General features: G+C 40.2%; 1 protein-coding gene across 1 annotated transcript in view; it reads right to left on the reverse strand.

Annotated features, from left to right (window-relative positions):
- Positions 1–10,891: 10,891 nt before the first annotated feature.
- The window catches only part of LOC118429202 (MAM and LDL-receptor class A domain-containing protein 1-like), a 7,587-nt gene continuing 1,404 nt past the window's right edge, over positions 10,892–17,074 (reverse strand). The window contains exons 3-11 of the mRNA XM_035839664.1: positions 16,530–16,682; positions 15,740–16,002; positions 15,475–15,556; positions 14,908–15,030; positions 14,074–14,384; positions 13,480–13,597; positions 12,583–12,730; positions 11,799–11,873; positions 10,892–10,976 (exon numbers count right to left, since the gene is read on the reverse strand). Coding sequence (XP_035695557.1) covers positions 10,907–10,976; positions 11,799–11,873; positions 12,583–12,730; positions 13,480–13,597; positions 14,074–14,384; positions 14,908–15,030; positions 15,475–15,556; positions 15,740–16,002; positions 16,530–16,682 — 1,343 coding nt within the window. The 3' untranslated portion in view covers positions 10,892–10,906. The remainder of the gene's footprint in view (positions 10,977–11,798; positions 11,874–12,582; positions 12,731–13,479; positions 13,598–14,073; positions 14,385–14,907; positions 15,031–15,474; positions 15,557–15,739; positions 16,003–16,529; positions 16,683–17,074) is intronic.

Raw genomic sequence — 17,074 nt, forward strand, 5'->3', positions numbered from 1 at the left:
CCTGGGCTACCACTACACCACAGTGTATTTCTGCGTTTCATTGAGTCATGCAAATTGATAATTTAAAATCGATTAAACTGGTGGGATCATCTTCAAAACGTTTTTCTTTTCACTTGGAGCACAATCTGCCTTTTTTCATGACCTTACCAACTGACCAATTTTGAATATCTCCAGACTCCACTGACTTAAAACAAGCTTTATATGACTACTAGTATGTAGAATGGCATCTTTTCACGTTTTAATATTTTTCTGATATTGTCTAGTAATGACGAATAGCACCTTATAGGCTAGAACGGCACAAATATTTATTTATCTGCAGATCATTGTCTGTACCCACGCTTACCGGCCACCAAACGTACAAACAATGCGCATTTTGTACCTGCGAGACAATGTGATTAAATAGTTGACATTTCAGTTTTACGCTTGTCACATTCTACCGGCTAAAACTTGCATGTCGTAATTTCCATAGCCAGCAATTGGACATTTACATGTACCGCGTTTACATACAGCATTCACTTGGATACACAAGGTAGTTAGTACTTTACAATTTAATGTAACATCCGGAAACTGTACTCCATTTCTCGATCGCGCCGCTAATCTGTACTCGAATAAGCAGGCCTTTAAATGGTGTAAGATAACTAACTATGTTGTAACTAACTATATAGTAGAGTAGATTCATCCCTCAAGCTACCGCGACATCTTGCACACTGCAGTCATCCTTGTCTTCCCTCAGCTGTTTATCTTGCTCTGGCGTGTAGCTCTGGCTTCTCAGCATCTAGTGGGCTTTGGACAACTTGTGGATGACGTCCCCTTTCTTCCCTTTCTCGCTGGTGTGCCGGTGGGCAGTGATGGTAGTTTCGTGGCGCACTCGGTGGTATCTCAGTGTCTTCCTTGTGCTCGACTTGGCGGCGATGGTTTAGTCCAGCATGCGTCTTTGTAGAGGGCTCGTCTTGCTTCTCGGTGCTTTCTTGTGATGTACGGGATCATTCTGGGTCCGGAGTTCCAGATGATACTACAGCGAGGGTCCATCCGTTGAGAAGTATGCAGTATATAGTAGAGTAGATTCATCCCTCAAGCTACCGCGACATCTTGCACACTGCAGTCATCCGTGTTGTGTGTCGGTTCGAATAAAGCTCCTAAACGGGGAACATGCGGCTCCAGCGTCTTTTCTGAAGATGTGGCGTAAGTGTGAACGGTTGGCTGAGGTCTCCTTCTCCACATATATCTATGTTGTAACTAACTATAGTTATAACTAACTATAACTAACTATTGATGTTCATGGTGTTTTTGTTCTTAAAAGTTATCAAGATTTGACAAAGAGCTGAACCTTAGGCCACCTGCTTCCATGAATAATATTTTGGCAAAGGTCATAACTAAATTATGATGTCAGAACAACTATTTTTTGGTCCTCAAACTGTCAACTTATTGTCACCATATTAAGAATATACACATTTGATAGGCCCAAGTGTATTGGGATTCAGTAACTCCTTCGCGCAGATAGTTTCACGTTTCTTAAAATATCCTTATTGCACGTCAGCTGCTTCTTTCTAATGGTGGTCTTATAGATCACAGGCTTACATTGAGCCATCTCCCGGCCAAAGGTTTCAGACTTGGAGTCCTTGGTACTGTAACCCTCTTTCTCCGTCTTAGAAACTAAAACCATCCCGGTGGTTTTGTCAGACTGATTCCAATTGACGAAGCCCTCATGGAGAGACAAGTGGTGCAGACAAAATTTCCACGGGAGTATGTTGTAACTGATGCGATGCCGGAGGGTGGGCCTATGTGGGCCCTGGTGACAGGATGGACTCCAATTTTATTTAAATGTGACTTCATTCTAAGTTCAGAAGAACACAGTTTACTTACACTTGAATGTTAATTGTGACCATAGGTAGACAGCACCCTTCCGAGTCGGATGAATCGTGGTCGAAAAAAAATAAGCAGGGCTGAAGTTCTTTGATAACTGTATATCCACAGACATCCCTTTCCCAGGAGATAGATTATTTCCATCACCAAGAAATGATACACAACGTTTCAGCTCACTTTTAGGCGTTTTACTGTAGGAGGCATATTCCAATCCAAGCTATACCATCATACACCTGTTTTTGAAGCCCCAAATTGAAATAACTGCTGATTAAGGTTCAATGTTATTTGTTCGAAAATTATAATAGTGTGTCTGGTTATGTCTAAAATACTGCCTCTGGTGTTGGGCCGAGTTGAGCAGGGTGCTAGGCCGAGTTCAGCAGGGTGTTAGGCCGAATTGAGTAGGGTTTTGGCCGATGTGAGTAGGGTGTTAGGCCGAGGTAAGTAGAGTGGTGGGCCGAGTTGACCAGGGGGTTGGGTCGAGTTGACCATGGCGATGGGCATAGTTGACCAGCCAGGGTGCTTGGCCGAGGTGAGCAGGGTGTTTGGCCAAGTTCACCAGGGCGATCGGCCGAGTTGATCAGGGCGATGGGCAGAGTTGTCCAGGGCGTTGGGCCCAGTTGACCAGAACGATGGGCCGAGTTTACCAGGGCATTAGGCCGAGTTGACCATGTCGTTAGGCCGAGTTTAACAGGGGTATGGGCCGAGTTGACAGGGCCGAGTTGGTAATGGGCCGAGTTGTTTTCACGACGTTGCTGCTGAAGATTCATTCTCCAGGCCCAAAGCCCGACCACAATCGCCCCTACCGTCACTATAGCTCCACCACACATCTCTAGAACGTTAGGCGCCAGCTGAAGAAGGAAGAAGCCCAAGACAAAGGCTATAGGAATGGCTAGTACCTTCAAAATCTGAACTGTTAAGATGGTTTCGTTATGAATGGCGGCAGCGTTACTGAGATATTGCATAGCATAGGCAAGCGTTTGGGCAACTAGTAACCCCCATGTATCTAGAGAAAAACTCCACTCCGGCTTCTCTACAAGGTAAGCAAGAGGCAAGAGGAGGATACCGCTAATGCTGTAGTAGAACATGTGTGTCACAAGGGGAACGCCTTTTTTGGAGAGCCATCGCAGTAAAACCCAACACAGCGCAAAGAGAACACTAGCGGAGATTGGATAAAGTAAAGTCAGTACTTGTTGTTGCACAGTCTGACTGTTAGCCTCCTTGGTATTCATGGAAACCCCGATCATGATCACCCCAGATGTGCAAACCAACATACCCACCACTTGTACGGCATTCGGGCGTTCTTTGGTGATAAGTTTTGATAGTCCAATGGTGAGGACGGGGCCAAGGCCGTACACAACAGACCACGTGTTTCCTGGTAAAACATTAAGGTAAGACAGACACAAGCACACGGTTGCTACAATGCGGAGTATTCCACCTACAACCAAAACGGCAGTTTCCTTCCAACTTTCCCTTCTGAGTTTGGGTCGAACGGCAATGGTAAGACACAAGACGAAGATCATCTGCGCGACTTGGTTCCAGAAGATAGACTGAAAGTTCTGTACTCCACCCAGTTTGGTAAGACGCATGAGGATAGAAGTCAGCGCGTCTCCAGATGCAACCAACAGTGCGAGTAGAACGCCTAGGCCCGACTTAAGGATGTTCCTTAGATGCTGCATATCTGCTAGTCTGTATAACACAATCTCCACTTCATGTGGCTGTTACTGGCATCTTCCCCCGTTTCGGAGATGTTGGGCGGGCTGCTGACTTCCAATTAATCTCAGTAGGTATGTCAGGACTCATCTGTAAACAGATTCATAAATTCATCGTCAAATATATGCAAGGAAAACAAACTGCAGATGCTCTTTAATGCAGCCGTTTTTAAGCCATACAAAACGTATTATTGTGTTAAAAACTATTGGGAGGGCGCAATCAACGCAATGATCAATTTGTCTCTAATAATAACAGAGGTATTTTAAACATTATGTCGTGCTGTCAAATACTGTAGTAATTCCTTATGGTGACCAGATCCTACCGGTATAAATCTGGAGAACGATAACGATTGACTTCAGTTGATACTAGTTACAGACATACAGTTTACATCGGTGCATACCTCCCTAAGACTTTGACATGGCTTCCCATTTAGCTTATCTCTACTCTTTGTGCTAAATAACTATAATCTATTTATATCTTCACCAAAGTCACGTTTTCTGTAGCTGAAAGTGACTGCACAAGCTTCAAACACAACATCTAAAATATTAAGAGCAAATGTCTGTAAGGATCAAACAATGGTGGCAAAGGTCAATAAATCGATTTGGCTTATATTTTGCACAGTGATAGTACTTGGTCCACAACCCCTCAAAATAGCCTTTTTTAGATCAAAACTCCTTGTTGCCATGGTAACGGGCCAACAGAGTTTTCTGGCCATTTTCCCCAATTTCCGCATCTCAAAAACACGGAAATCGGCATACTTTACGGCATTGTCACTCAAACCATTTTTATTGTGTCGTCAAAACAAAACAAGATCTGAATAGACCAACATTTTGGCTTTTTAGAAATTGTTGTGAAATTTCTAACGAGTTAAAATTGAGTTCTAACAAAGTTAAGCCAAAAATTACGTTATTTTGAAGCTTGAAACATTGTATTGTTTTGATGCTGCCCAAGAACTCAATTTTTACTCGTTGGAAATTTCACAACAATTTCTAAAAAGCCAAAATGTTGGTCTTTTCAGATTCAGATTCAGACCAAATACATTGGCAATGCCATAAGGTATTGTGTGTCGTTTGTTGGTTTAAGAACCGTGTACAAAATAGTAATTGTAGAAAGAATACCAACTGTGAAGACTTTAAATAGAATAAAAGCTATTCAAATGAGAAGAACCCATGCCCTCAGTTCAGGTCAAGGCCCCGAGATCCATAAAATGTTGACAGGTTCAGAGTGTACAACGTGCCCCTTACAAGAATTTCAGGAAAAGAATGACAAAATCAAATTGGTAGGTGACAACTACTCTGTGTGGTGAAAAGGCAACTCCAAAAATGGCATAGGAATTTTTCTGCAGACCGAATACATTGGCAACGCCATGATTGGTGTGTGTGTCGTTTGTTGGTTTAAGAACCGTGTACAAAATAGTGATTGTAGAAAGAATACAAACTGCGAAGACTTTAAATAGAATAAAAGCTGTTCAAATTAGAAGAACCCATGCCCAAATGTCAAACGATGCCTTTTACAACACGGGACCTCAGTTCAGGTCAAGGCCCCGAGATCCATTTAATGTTGACAGGTTCAGAGTGTACAACGTGCCCGTCACAAGGAAGCAGTTTAGCATTTTATGAAGGCATTTGACAACGTAAAATGTATTTTCCTTTCTTTAGTAGTGCTAGGGGTATATGAATACAAAAGGTGTCAATATCTACAACATGAGGAGTAATAAATGTAGTCTAGTGATTGAGAACACAAGTTAACAGAAATTACCTACTTGATAATGAAGTTGCTTACCGAAGGGTGATTGTATTGTTCACACCAGCCAGACGATCGGAGTGATAGCAAAGTTTCCTGTCTAAGAGTAGCAGAGTTGTGTCAGAATGACTCACAGGGGAGGCGGACCTCAATTTTATACACACTTCTAGATAATAGGCCAATTTTAAAAAGGGGCGTGTTCGCGTAAAATGGCAGCCTGCAGTTCAGGCAGGTAGAATGTAATTGTTGCTAATCTTAGCGTAGTCTCATTGTTAAGTGTTAATACATATATAGGTTGTTCAATGGGTCATATTGTCTCTTGAAATATCAATAAGTTCGAGTAAATTGCAAAATCTGTGGTGATGACGAGACGCTGATCATACGCACCGGTCAGACGATAACATGTTGCCGAAATACTGAGAAAAATGTGCCTTAGGGACTAATGAGGTAACATGAGGTGAATGTGAGGTAAGTTGAGGTGAGGTGAGGTGAGCCCTACCTCGGCATTAGTTCTTTCTTACCTGTACTACATAATTTGGGACTGCGGTAGTTTGGATAGACTCACTGGAAATAAGCAATAACCCCATTCATTGCGCTGATCATTCCGACTATTAATATAATTTGTTTATATCCTCACCAACGTCATGTGGTTGTCAATAGCCAGAAGTGACTGCACAATCTGTGCTGATAAACAATTCCCTTGAATAATTTTGTTTTTAAAACTTACATGATTTTGGCAGAGCAAAACCACAAGATGAATAAGCGGATGGATACATGAAGTCGCATTTGGCAGAACTTGTAGATGATTTAGAAGCAGCAAACTGTAGTAAATTGTAATGTTTAGTGACCTCGAATTAAGAGCAACGCCCATTCTTAACGGTGCGTGCAAAATTTCTAATATTTGGAAGATACCATTTTCAATTTTGTTCGCTACAGTTATAATCTACCATACGAGGTGATTGGCAAATATGGACTTTTAGCACATGGTGAATACGATAAAGTCCGGTCTTTTGGGCAAAAGTTACATCGAACATATGAAATAAAACCTGAAATCAAAATCTCATTACCTACTACTAGAAATGATACAGTCCGAAAAAAAACTCGTTGTTGTGTCTGTTCACGCAGAATAACAAACTTTGAGAAAGGATTGCCATATGTTTGCCTTATTAAGAAAGCTGTTGACGATGCTATACCCATTTAATATGTTCAAGTGGAGACATTAAATGCTAAACAAATCTGAATAAATACTCGCACCCCATGTACCGGTTGAAGCTACCTGGATACAGATGTCTTTTCGTAAACCAATGCCTCACAAAATCAACATGACAGGTGACCTCCTACTTTGTGAGGTAGAAGCCAACAAGGTCAACTCTAGTCACATGGTCTTCTTTCTGTCGACAAAAGAGAGGGCGTCCTTGGAAAGGTATATGTCCTATACCAATGACTTAAATGTAGAATATAGTAACCGTACATGTACACATGGTGCCAGTATCATTATCAGCCTTACGAATGTTATTGCTTGTGCCTATAAAAACGCAAAAATGCCGACCAATTTTTAAACTAATTTACGGCAAGATTTCAGGAAAAATGTGACACAATCAACTCGGTAGGTGACAACTACTCTGTCTGGTGAAAAGTCAACTACATAAGTGGCATAGGCATTTCTGCAGAACGAATATATTGACAATGCCATTAGGCATTGCGTGTCGTTTGTTGGTTTAATAGTAATTGTAGAAAGAATACCAAATGTCAAGATTTTGAATAGAATAAAAGCTATTCAAATGAGACGGACCCTACCCTGGGGGCCAGCCGCGATCGGGCATCTAGGACAGTTTATTCGGTGGCCAAATACAGTCAGGCCCGCCGATCTCCTATTAGCGCCCCGGGGAGTTTAAGCCCGATGAGGTCCATCTTCGGGCTTAAACTCCCCTGAGCGCTAATTTGAGATCGGCGGGCTTGACTGCCTTGGCTCACCAAAGAAAACTCGCTAGCTACCCGGTCCTGGCTTCCAGGGTAAGAGGAACTCATACCCAAATGTCAAACGATGCCTTTTCCAACACGGGACCTCATTTCAGGTCAAGGCCCCGAGATCCATAAAATGTTGACAGGTTCAGAGTGTATAGCCTGACTAAAATCGCGCTCCTAGCGGCCGGCCCTACAATATTGCCGCCGCCCTAGGATAACCAGGTACGTTATGCCGGTAATAAACTTTGTACATTCAAATTAATAAGTAACTTTAAACTGCCAGAGTTTTAGCCCAATAAAACACTCCCAGTACCAGGGTATCACCACTGACCCCCGAAAAGAAACCCTTGAACAAGGTAGAAACTCCTATCCTCCGGGTCTCGCACGCTACGAGCAGGAAATTATAACACTAACACAACAAGATTACGCCCGTTGGCTGTTACATACAAAGTAAAACAATTAAACAGTGGTATGCAGGAGGATATACTTGAAAAAGAAGGAAATGAAATATATAGATAAAGCCATGTATCAAGTTATTAATAATAAGTTGTTGGTCCTGGAATTTTTCAGAAAAGAAATGAAGAAGAAATGAAGCGAAAGACCGGTAAATTCTTTTTTAAAAAATTCAAGACGTCTCCGTTTATGTAATGGCTCATACAAAACAAGAAGAAGATTTAAGTTTTCAGCTTGAAAAAAAAACAACACTCCTACTACACAGTACCTACTCTCCAAGCAGAGGGTAGGCTCCGACTGTTTTTTAACGTTTTTTTAGTCGTTTTTATCGGGCTTTCTATTTTGTCATTTTTCTTGAAGTACGCCAGCCAGTAGGTTATGACACAGTAAGATATAAAAAAAATAGAAAGCCCGATAAAAACGACTAAAAAAAAACGTTAAAAAAACAGCCGGAGCCTAACCTCAGCTTGGAGAGTACACAGTACTTGCACCTGCTTGATAATTATTAAAACGCATGCCATACTTGAATAAAAGAAATCTTCACTGCAATAAAAATGTACCCACATCACTAGGAGCTGATAACGGTACTTAGACGTAGTTATTGTTCTGGAAATTGTTGAATGGCTTCATATAATTTCATGATGAAAATCTTCTGAATGGAAGATGCGGTGTTTTTTTCACTTTCGGAAAAATAGGAGCTGCCGCGATTCTAAAAAACAATTAGTTATGCTCCTGTGGAAGATTATATTCTTCCATATGGGCCCGGGGCATATTGAGCAAGCTCTGTTTTGACCTGGAATCAATTCACAATATTAGTTCTCTTTTGGGGATAACTTACAGTCAAAATGTTCCATTATTGCGCAGGGGTGACTTGTAACAGTCCAATGTTGCGTGGGAATGGGTATGGCTGAAATATGCTGTATTTGCACCCAAGCAAATGTCCGCCTTTCTAGTTTAGTATTTATCTTTTACCTCGCCATATTGTGGACCAAAAGAAAACTTGATAGTCAGTTTCCCCAAAGGCCAACACTGAATTACGTGGAAGATTCTCGTTCAACTTGTCCTGTTGACATGACAACATCAATCAGATATTTACTGACCCAGTAGATATCTGGCACAAAAACTGGAGGTCAATGTAGTCTCTGTTCTCTTCCTAGATGGTCTTCCTTGGTCATGATCAAATCGGTCAAAGTAAATGCGGTACCTTGGATTTCGACCAAAAATTCTTCATATTTTGCAGACTAGAGCTTGTTTGCAAGTACACTTTTGCACCTGACCTACTGTACTAGCAGGGTGTAGGCCAATAGCTGGAAAAAATTCTAAACATGTCGTCAGCATGACAGACAGTACTAGGCACCGGTTAACCCTAATAGTAAATGTGGTATTTCAGACACGGTTTGAGACCAGAAAGTCCTCATATTATGCAGGGTAGAGCTTGTTTGTAAGTACACTTTTGCACTTGAAGTACTGTACTCTCTTCAGGGTGTAGACCAAATGCTGGAAGGCATACTAAACATGACGTCAGCATGACAGACAGTACTAGGTACCAGTAAACCTTGATAGTAAATACGGTATTTTGGACACGGTTTGATACCAAATATTCTTTATATCATACAAACTGGATCTTCTTTTTAAGTACACTTTTGCACCTGAACTACTGTTCTCTGTAGGGTGTGGACAAATTACTATATCAAACATGACGTCAGCATGACAGACAGTACTAGTTACCGGTAAACCTTGATAGTAAATACTGCATTTTAGCCACGCTTTGATACCATATAGTCTTTATATCATACAGACTGGATCTTTTTTTCCAAGTGCACATTTGCACCTGAACTACTATTCCCTTCAGAATGTGGACAAACAGCTGGGAGACATACTAACATGATGTCATTATGACTGACAGTACCAGGCATTGAAAAACGCCATAGCGTATGCAAGCAGGTTTTATTTGATTATGAATGAAGAAATGACAAAAGAACGACTTTTTAATTGTTAAAACTATTGCCTTTATTCTTAATCAAAAACGTTCTGCCGTGGACTCCCAAACATGGTCATGCAAGCAGAGGTAGACCACGCAAAACATATGTACATCAAATCTGTGATGATTCTGGCTGCTCGGCTGAAGAACTGCCCAAGGCTATTGAGGATAGGGAAGGATGGAGGGAGAGAGTCATGGCCATCCGTGCAACAAGCACGCTCGGATAATGATAATAATAATAATAATGATCATGATGAAAAACTCAAACTGCACTTTACTTTAAATTCTCGGCCTCTTATTTCATAAAAAATCAGACACAGGTATCTTTAATTTGCACCTTATTCTCAACATGATGCTTGAGCCTAAAAAATGTTCGCCAAGTCATTTCCTTTAATTAGTCCGGTTAGTACCACGAGTAGCTTTTCAGGTCATGTGGTCTTATTCACCTCATAGTCATGTTTGGGTTACAGAGAGTGATTGTTTCGCTATCTCACCATTTTCATCTTAAGCAAATGCTATAAGAAAAGGTTATCTATCCTCTTCTTAAATTGCTTCTAATCTTTTTTTTCGGAGATCATAGGAATCCTATTTCTGCAATGTGGCATGCAGTTCACACGAGTACGACTGTCGAGATATATGTTGTCACCTTGCGATCAGGCAAGCAAGTGGAGACTTCGTAATGTCTGAGCAGATCCTACCGTACGGTAGTATAAGATTGATAAGAGTGATACCGGCCGTGGAGTGTTACGCCCCGGTGCCCTGTGCTCTTTCGCCGACTATACTCCTTGGCCAGCTTTGATACTATCTTGCACTGTAGGATCTGTTTGGAGACTAGGGCGTTCTTGCATTCCTCTATTTGCCTTAGTTCTCTGCTGTCTGTGGTATCATTGACTTGTCTTCATTCCTAATATCCGATATGATCCTTCAAAGGCAAACCCTTTGTAAAGTCTTAAATCATTGTGTCCGTCTCTGCTAGCTGTTCTTCTCTATCGTGGATAAGGGATTAGATAATTCGCTAAATGTCGCTGACATCATTCCTGAAAAAGACAAGTCGAATTAACTGCAATTTTTCTTTAAATGAAGACTAGAAATGAAAAGTCAAGGACAAAGACAAGTCAAATGAACATTTCTATTCAAATGAAGACCAGAAATGAACGTATAAAATCGGCTTTGAATTGAAAAGAAATTCTATCATATCATATTAAAAAAAGAACTGTACCTGATAGTAACCTGTAGAATTCCATATGAAGGGTTGTGGAATCTTTGGGCGAAATGAGATTTAGTTTGAGATGAGAATATGGAACAGTTCATACATCAATTATTCAATCGACTTCCTCCCGATTTAGATATCCCTGTTATCTATTTTTTCTTTAAATAAAATTCCATGCTACCCTTCATATGATGAATGTCACTACTTTTCATTTTGTTCTATTAGTTGTTTCTTACCTAAACCCCTAACATCAACTCCTTGACTCTAATACTAACCCTTTAACCCTATACCGATCATCACCCTCAGAAAAGGTTATAAAGCTTATATTGTATGTTTTTGGTATAAGATCTATATTGAATTTGAGTTCAATTTTGAGATGTGCTTGAATGTTGTAACGAGTATATCTGAATATTCCTTTTTTAATCACGAGACACTATATAATATCTACTGAAAAGCGACAACAGACAACAGCAACAGCTTTCAAAAACGGACTAAAGAAGTATATTATACTTTTAGAACATTGCTACCTTTTTCCTAAGTCAATCTCAATGTATACCCCAATCATGTCCAGGGGCACCTGAAAAGCAGGTAGGAGCTTGAGTTTGTTTTTCCCTGGTAACATACATTCGCATAATTCCAAAAGGTGCCATTATACCACCACCTCAGAAAACGTTGTTATAGAGGCCTTCTCAAGATTGTCTTCAAAACCAAAATATCTAGATTGCATTCTATTTACGTTATTTAACATTCGGTATTCAAGACAATCTTGGGAAGACCTCTATACTAATGTTTTTTTTCCCGTTTTTTATGGCACCTGGTGGAATTATAATAGTAGATGTTAGATATGATATAAAATGAATGAATGAAACTAACCCGCTTAGTTTCTCGTCACTGATGTCATCCATTGCAACTTCTCCATTTCGCTCGATGATGTCTCTAAGATCATGGCTGAATAAGAAAAAGAAATAGGCATAAAATCTTAGCAGAAACAACGCAGACGTGACAGTTGACACAATTTATAACATTTTAGGAAATTAAGGAAACTACGCGTACGTCGATGTGTGAGAAAATAACAAATTGGAGTTTAATAATGTCAAGCGATTGCCAAATTTTATCAACATTTTCTAGTGATGTATTCTTGATGCTTTCCATCGATTATTTAAATAGTGCCGTCGATTACATAAATTGTCTTAGTTAATCATTTTTACTTAAATAACACGAGTTCTTAATTGTACAAATGCCTTATCTTAGCAAAAAAGGATTGTAGATTTTTAAAGTAAATTACGATTTGCATTACACAGTTCCAACAATATTTCATCTTACATAAATTCGTGATGCTGGAACTATAAAATTCTAATCATTTTGCAATAATATTTACGTAAATAGGAAGTATTTTTGGTTACCTCATTTCCTTCTTTCTTTCATTTCTTTCTTTTTTCCTTCGTTCTTTTTACGGTTTTCTATCCTTCATTCTTTCTTCATACCTTTCTTTCTGTCTTTATTGCCATCTTACATTGTTATCATTTGTCCCTGTTTCTTACATTCTTTTTTCTTTTTTGATGGCTATCTATCTATCTATCTATCTATCTATCTATCTATCTATCTTTCTATCTATCTATTTATATATATGTATATTTTTTATTTGCTTCAGTCTTACCTCTTACGGTTGCGTATGACGGTATAGATCAGGGCAGCCGACAGAACCACTAGTGTTGCCCCAAGAACACTTCCTACAACCATCAGGGTCTGCTGAGCACTCAAGCCACTTACTGTCCCCACAGACGATGAAGTGCTGAAGCTCACTCCTAATGACGTTGAAGAGATTCATTAGTCACGTATGTTCACAGTTAATAGAATTTTTTCATCAATCAGTGACTGTTATTAAAGGTATGCAAACGTTCTCGCGAGAGTTGCTTACACTTACTCCAGAAGGAGGCGGGGTGGGGGGCAAAAGATCCACGCAAGTCTTGACCAAGTTCTGGCAACTCTCGCGAGAACTAGGTCACTCCGTGAGCAAGATGGACTGAATAGCCATCGAAAATTTGGATGTACGTTTGCTTACCTTTAGTAACAGTCACTGATTGATGAAAAAAATCTATTAACCACTTCTAATGAATATACAAATGAGGAATATTATAATATCATACATGGTTGTGAATCTGGTTTTCTCACATATAGTGTTTCAGGCTGTATGTAGCTCAATATTGGGAGAAGTCTTCGTCCATACAAAACTTTGCAAGGCTCAGCCTAACGGTAACAGGTCGTTTCGCCATAATGTCATTTTGCCAACGTCATTTCGCCACAAAATAAGTCGTTTCGCCACAAACCACAAGTCATTGCGAAATGGCGTTGGCGAACTGACATTATGGCGAAACGACCTGTATCCAGCCTAACACAGAAATGGATTCAGTGATTGGGCCAAATTAAACGAAAATATAACGGGAAATTTTGGACTAAAGCTTTTGTTCGACCGACTGCTAAGTTTGGTACGTGACGTACTGATTCTGTTCAAAATGATTCTACATTTTGACAAGCCTGTATCATTTACTAGTACCTGATGATGTAGCTGTGAAAGTCGATGGTTTTATTGGTGTTGTAATATCCGGTGTAACAGTTGATGTACTGGTTGTGTAAACACTATGGAAGGATACAGAACTCTGATCCGTAGTTTCCTGTAAGTAAAAAAAAATCATAGTCACTTTAAAGGAGCCACTCACAAAACTAAAGATGATTCATCTGTAGATGATAATTTTGGTACAGAACAGAATACATACAGATACCCAACATTTTTGACATTTAAACATTATTCAACTCCATTTGTGGGCATTTGTGTGACTCAAACAAAGGCATACGTCCCAAAACGGATTAGAATAAAGAGAACTTTGTTGTATGGAATCTCTAATTCACTCATCTTTATCAAACCGGCACTATAGATGATTCTAAGCGAATTGAATGCATGCAATGCCAATACAACACGATTCCAGAAAGGTGGTTGCTGTTGACAGTACGTATATTTTAAGTTCTGCCCATCAATTCGATCTTTATGCACTATTGATAAGAACTATTCGATCTTTATACGCACTGTCAACAACCTTGACGTTCCAGAAAGCTAACATGTTACATGTTTATAATATTACGTTTGATTCACCATCGTAGTTGTTTGCCCATCTGTATGATACTCAGTGTTATCCGTTGACAATGATACGGTAGTGGTGATGCCCGTATTGTCTGAATCTGAGCTGGATTCAACATCAGTTGTTGACAGGACGTTGTCATTGGATGTTGGTACCATGGTTACAGTAGGAAGGGTAGTTTCAGCTTGTGGAGTGGTTTCATGTGTGGTTGATTCAACGGTTGTTTCTGTTTCGAACGTAGTTATAACAGCAGTTGTGTCAGGGGCAGTCGTGGCCGGTTCGGTTGTTCGGGCTATTGTTGTAGGCGGACGAGTTGTCGGTAATGCTAATATGATGTAGAAAAAAGTGAAGGCCAGTTAGATACTTGTAATAGTCCAAAACATACTTGGTGCAAAAATCTATTTGATATATATATATATATATATATATATGTTCACATTACTTTCCGCTTGCTCTAAAGACTTTGCTTCTCTCTGTTCTATAGATAAATTCAACTACATTCTGGAAGGGGATAACCCTCACTGTGTTCAAGTAGGGAAATATTTTCACGAATGCTTATACCTTAGAACCAATAGTGTAAATGAGATGCTAGACCCAATATGTCGACTTATCCATACCTATAGATATCCGTAGATTATGTTTGCCCTTATTGTTATGTTAACTTGGTTGTTAAGCATTAATTATTCTAGACCTCTATTTTGTACTTTATATATTGTTGCCATACATTGTATCATGTAGATTATTGTCGTGCAATAAAGTTCTCTTCTCTCTTATCTTTATTTTACACTGAAGCAAAGTTTTGTAAACAGAAATAGCTAAACCAAAATGGTGTCCGACATTCCCCTTACCTTCACAGAGATGCCCGTTCCCAGAGTACCCAGGGCGGCATGTGCACTCGTACCCATCCGCCGTGTTGGTGCACTGCGCATGCGGGGAACAGGCTTGTGCATCCACTAGACACTCATTCACGTCTGTAAAAGAGCAATGAGTCAAGAACAGGCTACAAAGAAAAACAGTTCAAGCTGACATATGTACAGGCCGCTTTATGCAAAATATTTACAATGCGGTCCCAAACGCGAGGGAGTTTAAAACGTTCATAACAGTTGTCAAGTAACGGTGAAATGAATTAACAATTTCTTGTACTTCTTAACTAAAGAATACTGTCCCTGAATTAGTTTATATTTAGTTTTGAACTGTGAGCAGCGATACCCATGCTGCAGTGCAATGTGAACCAGTCAGAATTGCCCTGAAGAAGGTGACAGGCGGTCATCGAAACGTCGGACGGGTGTGAATAAAGCAATGGTTGTCTCTTTATTCGGTTCAAGCTAAGGAAGTTATCATTTGATATTTCGGAGTGCTTTTTTATTGTTGACAATGATCATTAAATCATGGAAACAATTGCTAGGTTTTATTACCTCGACAACTTCCGTCGTCAACGTCTATGTCGTCAACGGCGATGTCAGAGAAGAACCCGCCGTTTGTGCCTTCAAACACAATCTGTGAAAAGACAAAAAAATATAATTTTTTTTCCAAACGAAATAAAATACTAGTAAGGACACATCTAGTGGCTAAATCATTTGCATACATCTAGTACATAGACTTCTACGCACTGAATTTTCCAGTGAATATACAAATACTTTTAGCAGCAGTAGCAAGTACACGATATTTTTTCTATCTTACCTGAAAATAAGAAGCGGTTGGTGTAAGCGTCACTCGAGCTCGTTTCCAGGCGTCGCCTTGGTTACCGGACAGCGACCACAGTCTCGTTCCCAGAGTGGTCTGGTCGTAAACTTTGTTGACGACTGCCAGAGTGCCGGTACGTGAGCCGTACATGTGGTACCAGAACTGGAGACATTTCGTACCTCCTCCTACGATGGCCGGGGAGACAAGTCGAGCCTTGTCGCCTGTTGCCGGTAATGTCGTTTCCATGTACATGTAGTAGCCTTTAGCAAAAACAAGAGAAGTATTAAAAAAAGCTTTCCATTCAGGGTGTCGCGCAGCTAGAGCAGAAGTACCATGCATGTTGAATCAAGGGTTTATTTGATTGTATTTATCGGCTACGGTAGTGACCAACAAGAACTTACAATAAACTAAGGCGCGAAAAAATGGAAGGGTGCAGTACAGTACCATTTAACATTTTACCATGTCCTGGGTCCGAATAAGAGATGTCAATGGTACATACTGCAATTGAGCAAGTAACTTTTTGAAAGGTAAAGACAGCCCAAACGCTTTGTTTTTATCAAATAGATACATTTGGTTGAATAACATGGACAATAGTATACGTTTTCACTATTCAATGTATCATATAAATCGTTATAACATATACGCACCCATGTGAAAATATCTATTGTGGATGTTAATACCAATTGAAGCTGATGAGCTTCTGGAGATTGCAATCACAACATGGCGGACGGTAAAATTACGTCATTCTCACGTGACTATAAACAACCAATAGAAGCACATCTCTCACCAGTGCCTGTGGTGTGATCTTGGCTCGGCCCTGTGCCGGAGGATAAGGTACTACCTCGATGTCGCTGCCAGTCGAAGTCGTGTGTCCGGTCATGTGTGTAGCCACAGATATCAGACGACTCGAAGTTGCAATCTCCAGTCCCGGTTGGTACGGCTGATAATAATAATACAGAAGTGTGTTTCTGAATGTAGCAATACCTTCCTCATAGCAAGGTTCTTTAAGCACAACCAAGGGGTACTTATATTTTTACTTCCAACGTTCCAACTATCAAACACCATCATCAGGGTAAAATGACTGGAAACCAAGCTTCTTGCTGCTACTTATAGCCGATGTAGGTGGCGCTGCAGCAGCAAAAATGCCGTCCCAAACGTGGCTCGGCTTGTATCCCCCCTCTCTCATTCTACCCTAATGATGGTGTCTGATAGACATCGAAACGTTGGAAGTAAGTATTCCTTTGCTGTGTCTAAAGAACCTTGCTATATGAATAATTGCCAACCTGATGGAGTTATTTACGGTAGCAATACCTTCGCTTGTTATACGCTTAG

The sequence above is a fragment of the Branchiostoma floridae genome, chromosome 13, assembly GCF_000003815.2.
Source record: "Branchiostoma floridae strain S238N-H82 chromosome 13, Bfl_VNyyK, whole genome shotgun sequence".
In the NCBI taxonomy this organism is placed as follows: Eukaryota; Metazoa; Chordata; class Leptocardii; order Amphioxiformes; family Branchiostomatidae; genus Branchiostoma; species Branchiostoma floridae.